Raw genomic sequence first — 5,722 nt, forward strand, 5'->3', positions numbered from 1 at the left:
TTTTCTCGTCACTATTTGCATTTACCATTCCATTATTATTTTATATATCTTTAGTACATACTAATCCTATTTATCTTAGTTCATCTTCCGAGTTAATTAAAGAATATGTTTTCATAAGTTTGATACTATTTTAACTAGATTTATTAGACACATCGAAATTGTTCGTACTGAAGAATCAATTTTGAAAAGTATTATTCAGATACATTTTAGATTCAATAAACTACGTCTAAGGCCAGGAACACATGAAATAAATAACAGCATAAGCATAGCACTCACCGCTGGACCTATAGACGTAAACCGAGCATACTATATAGCCTGGTATATGGCATGCTCGATCTATCTATACCACCAAGAGCGACTTAAAAAAAAAGATGGTAAAATTTTTTAGAATTTTATATAGAATTAAACATTAAACAATATTTACTTCAATTCATGTTATCTTACGAAAGCAAATTCAATATCTTATTAACTCTAAAACCATTCGAAACAATCATTTGGCCTACTTTCGCTTTGGTGCTTATAGTTCTCACAGCATCACTTCATCTTTTATAAAATATTGGACAAATGATGCTTTAAGCGCTGTAAGCGCAAATCGAATGCAATCAAAATATAATGAAGAGAACCCAATCACGGAAAGGCAAGTACAAATAAGCTTCAATAGATGCGAGTGTAGATGTCATACCTTTTCTTAAAAAATAATTAGATAAGTTAACTCACACATGTCGTTTTTTGTTTTTACCGTGCTGTTATCATACAATGGATATACGAGGAATGGATATCACGTGTACATGGAATGTCGTTGAGAAACAACAGGTCTTTCTCTTTCGAATTTTTATTTTGTATTACAATCTGTCGCAATCATTATATGTGTATATGACGCTACGTTTGTACAGTATTACGTCAAAGTTATTTTGTCCAGAGTACACGTTCCAATTGTCACAAATGCATTTTACCGTAGATATCTGAAAAAAAAAATGACTAACATCCACGAAAATTCGTGGAAAAACGCGAAGATATTTTTATCGTAAGTATGCATTCGTGATGTAAAAATAAAATAAACCTTCATTGTAAAAATAAGTATACAAAAATATATGTGTATATATAATTCAATAATTGTGTACTGATAGAACAGAATAACTTTGGACAGAGGAAGCGCAATTATATCGACAAAATTTATATTAGGAATTTTTATTTTGTATTACAATCTGTCGCAATTCATTATATGTGTATGACGCTACGTTTGTACAGTATTATGTCAAAGTTATTTTGCCCAGGGTACACGTTCCAATTGTCACAAATGCATTTTACCGTAGATATCTGAAAAAAAAAAGTCTAACATCCACGAAAATTCACGGAAAAACGCGAAGATATCTTTATCGTAAGTATGTATTCATAATGTAAAAATAAAGTAAACATTTATTGTTAAAATAAGTATACAAAAATATGTGTGTATTTAAAATATGTATATTATATATAATTGTACTGAAAAAACAGAATAACTTTGGACAGAGGGAGCACAATTATAACGACGAAATTTATATTAGGAAAACGAAACATAAAAAAAAATGCAAAACTTTTGCATTTTTTGTGTTTTAATCGTTTTCCTAATATAAATTTCGTCATTATAATTGCGCTTCCTCTGTCCAAAGTTATTCTGTTCTCTTAGTACACAATTATACATACACATATATTTAAATACACATATATTTTTGTATACTTATTTATTACCGAAAGAACGACTATTATACTTAGTATAGACCCCTATCCATCGACGATATCATATGTAAAATGCGTGTTTCTATACCAACACCTCATATTAACTTCTATACATTCGCGAAATAAAGCGAAATAAGTTTTATCTTAAAGTCATTTCGAATTATTCGGAAAGCAAGAATAACAATACAGTGCCTTGTTTCGACGAACGTAGAAGTGTTAGTGAAATGTATAATAGACGTATCTTGCGTTTATTATACATCCTAACTTTGCTAAGCTTAGCTGAAGCCACTATGTTGCCGATGTTTAAAAATTGAAATACTCCGCTACGTGTGAAAACGCAAATTTAAGTAGACCTAATATATATACAAAATATATTTGCAGATAAATTAAATATATATTAGATATTAAAATGCAATTCCCCTAGTCTAATGAACCTATTTTACATTTAAAATAAAATTGTGTATTACATACATGTGTAATATACATGTTGTATATTTTCACAAGGTGAAGCAACGAAAATGTTTACCTCTCAATCAAGTACTTTAGCAAAAAATGTAAAGATAAACATCATTTGCTTCTGAGAATAAAACAGTGATTTTAATTTGATCTCAACTGCTAGGTAGCAGTTAAGAAAAAAAAAAAATAGTTTCATGAGGATGTAAATAATCTTGACATGATCATGAACTTCATGATCACGTCAAGATTTACATCCTCATGAAACTATTTTTTCTTAACAACTTCATTTCCCTGAATTTTATACATAAATTGTTTTTTTTTTTAACAATGTATTTTGTTTATATCAATCACTTTATCATATTATTTGGAATCTTTACCAAGATCGCCCTATCTATTCATCTTTAAATAATATCAATTTTATACTATCTTTATTCTTATTATTTGCAGAATCGAGGAAAATCGATTTACATAAGAAAATTTTAATTAAAAAAAATATAATTTATTTTGGCACAAAGACATCACAAAATTAAACTACAATCACCATTTTATATCCCACTCAAAATCAAATTTTTGTTTAAAACATTTTCTGCTAAGATACTTGATCTAAAAGATAAAATATTTTATCCCTTTAACTGCTCCACGCTGTATACGTACCGAACTATTTCTGAATTTCTATTTTTAATCAATATAATTAATTCGTGGACATAACTTAGAATTTCAATTTTTAGAAACTCGATTCAAATATGTAACTCTACTGTCACAAATCTAAGCACTCCAGGGTCTTTGACAAAATTTAATTAGCATTAATTAATGCTAATTAAGCTCGTAGTAGCTTTATAGTAGAGTTACACATTTTTTACACTTATGGACAACGATGTGCTTAATAATTTGTAGTACATGAATATGTATAAACTACAACGGAATATATTTAATGTTATAAAAGAAATTACAGCAAAAATTAAAAAAAGATGGCCAGAGTAAACTGAATTTTTTCATTCATTTATTAGCAGAAAGGTTAATAAGTCAGTCTACAAATATTCAACACGAGTAATTTCTTTTGTAACATTAAATATAAAATAGTCTAATGACTAGACTTCATGCATTGTTGCTATTTGTACTCGTTCAATAGCGCTTTATCTCAATCTTTATTTTACGAAATTTTTTTTCATCAAACATTGCATTGCCGAACAATGTAAACATTCAAATAGCAACATCCTGTTTTGCAGGTACAATCTATCTCTTTTGATTTTAATGATTTTCTGTATGTCAATTATTAAAATATGAAAATTTATGATATACCACAATGTGTTTTATACATCAACTAACAATTTTTGCAATACCGATTACATAGCTATATATTTGTATATGTTATATATTTAAATATATGGCTATCGGTAATCGGTATTGCAAAAATTGTTGGTTGATGTATAAAACACATTGTGACATATTACAAATTTTCATATGTTAATAATTGAATATGACGCGAAATACAGAGTTATAAAAATCAGAAGAGATAGATTTTCATATTTTAATAATTGAATATAATAAATATAGGAACATTTATTACTTGTACAACGATTACAAAATACATTCACCACTTGTTAATATTACAACAGAATATTCTTTCTTTTGACGACAACCGTTAAGTCAATATTTCCATTAACAAGAGCGTTTAACTTTAACGTTACATAGTTGTACCTGCTAACCAGTCATATGTTACATGAGTACCAGTCATATGTTACATATCATATCATTTAGTTTTGCTTGAAATTGTCAGTCTTTAATAATAATGATAAGTAAAAAATTCTGTAGCAGAGTCCAAAGATCACAAGACAAAGACACTATGGGATGTAGACTTGTACAGTTTCTTCAACATTCTGACGACATACACCGCATATTTTCATGTTTTTCGCACACTCCGCACATGCCAGTAAGTGTCCACATGGCATAAATACAATCCGTACTTCTCTACTATAGCAAATTTTGCATAATCTTGCATCCTTGTCGCATGGTTTGTTACCCTGTGTTTGGACAGATTGTTCCTCGCTGCTGGCTTGACTTGTTACGGCACTTTCAGTATTATTAGAATTAGATTCCTCAGAACTGGTTGAGTTTTGAGAGTAACCACTAGCAATACTCTCACTATCAGCTTTCCCGAATTTGTCATCCAATTTATTAATTGCGGATGACATATTGTCCTGAAAAATAAAATAATTAGGATTGATAATCATTGCGTTCAGCACATTGTTTTTTTTTTTAATACTAAGATACGTGATACCAAGAGAATTAGCTATGAATAAACTAGGAGTAGGATGAAGAATAAGAGCCATGAGATATAAGGAAGAGAATTTAACATGTGATTAAATGAATATTATAAGAAATTGTTAAACGGAGGAGACATAAGGAATAAAAGACAAATATAAACAAAGTATAGGAGCACTGGAAGAACTGAGAAAAATGCAAATTGTATAATTCTAATAACAGTAAATATATCTTATTAAATGCTTACTGTTCCGAGATACGTTTTCCCAGTAATATGGCTCACAAAATCTCTCCCTTGAGATACAAGCAGATAGGGACAGTTTTCGAACCATTTGGCATGCTCCACCCAGGGATTATCGTTTGGCTCCCAATCCCTTAATCCTCCACCGCAGTGATAGCACAGTGTTTGATCACCGTATCCTGTATAATAGAAACCAGCCTCTGCTAGCTCCTCTTTAGTTTGCGACATCGCTTTAGGCCATCTGTTATACGACGCTAATCTGTTAGCATAATTTGCATATTCAGGATGCTTTGGTCTTGAGGCACGCAATCTACAATTCACTCTTTCTTCTATCTCTTGATCTTCGTGGTCTGGTCCGGAGTAAGGCATGTAAATCGAACCGTAGGGCCCACATACGTCTATCCCTTTAGGCACATCCGCCGGAATCGTGCTGGGATCCGTACCGATCGGCACATTGCCGCACGGAACATTACGAACGAATCTGCATTTACCAGACCATCGTTGATGATCAATCATCGGATTGTCGCCCTCCTGCCATTCGCATATTTCTATCTGACACTCGAAACATTTTACTTTGTCTGTTACACCTGTATAATAAAATCCAGCCTCCGCGAGTTTTTCCGGCTTCATATATTCTTTCGGCCATCCTTTGTAGCTTGCCAAACGGGTGGACTCAAATCGATAATCTAGAGAAATTGATGGTTCTTTTTCTGTAGCAGAAGGATTATCGACTTCATCTTGTTCTTCGACATATATGTGAGATATTGTTGGTGATTTTGGTGACAAACGACCTGGAGGCACATACTGCTGTTTGATGCATTCAGTCATTTTTGTAATATGTTTATGATGGAGCCTCCTGAACCTGTAAAAAAGAAATAAATGTTAGTACACGCTTAAATTTTTATATAATCTGAAATAATTATAACAATTCGTCAACAGTCTTACTTAAATTACACTTAATAAAAGATAAGTAAATATACATTTCATTTAATGATATTCAATTCAATCCAGCACATATATATATATATATATATATATATATATAAA

The 5,722-nt window shown here is 30.8% G+C and overlaps 1 protein-coding gene and 1 long non-coding RNA gene across 5 annotated transcripts in view; one reads left to right on the plus strand and one right to left on the minus strand.

Moving 5' to 3' along the window:
* Window positions 1-1,593: 1,593 nt before the first annotated feature.
* On the plus strand, window positions 1,594-3,780 carry LOC105452777. The gene is made up of 2 exons (XR_974777.1): window positions 1,594-3,488; window positions 3,624-3,780. It is a non-coding gene; the product is annotated as an uncharacterized LOC105452777 (long non-coding RNA).
* LOC105452776 (putative inhibitor of apoptosis) overlaps window positions 3,156-5,722 on the minus strand; it is a 7,418-nt gene continuing 4,851 nt past the window's right edge. For all 4 annotated transcript variants that reach the window (XM_011694181.1, XM_011694185.1, XM_011694182.1 and 1 more), the window contains exons 2-3: window positions 4,682-5,537; window positions 3,156-4,370 (exon numbers count right to left, since the gene is read on the minus strand). In XM_011694181.1, the coding sequence (XP_011692483.1) occupies window positions 4,014-4,370; window positions 4,682-5,537 (1,213 nt within the window). In that variant the 3' untranslated portion in view covers window positions 3,156-4,013. The remainder of the gene's footprint in view (window positions 4,371-4,681; window positions 5,538-5,722) is intronic.

Source organism: Wasmannia auropunctata, unplaced genomic scaffold (genome assembly GCF_000956235.1).
Source record: "Wasmannia auropunctata unplaced genomic scaffold, wasmannia.A_1.0 LD336026.1, whole genome shotgun sequence".
Lineage (NCBI taxonomy): Eukaryota > Metazoa > Arthropoda > Insecta > Hymenoptera > Formicidae > Wasmannia > Wasmannia auropunctata.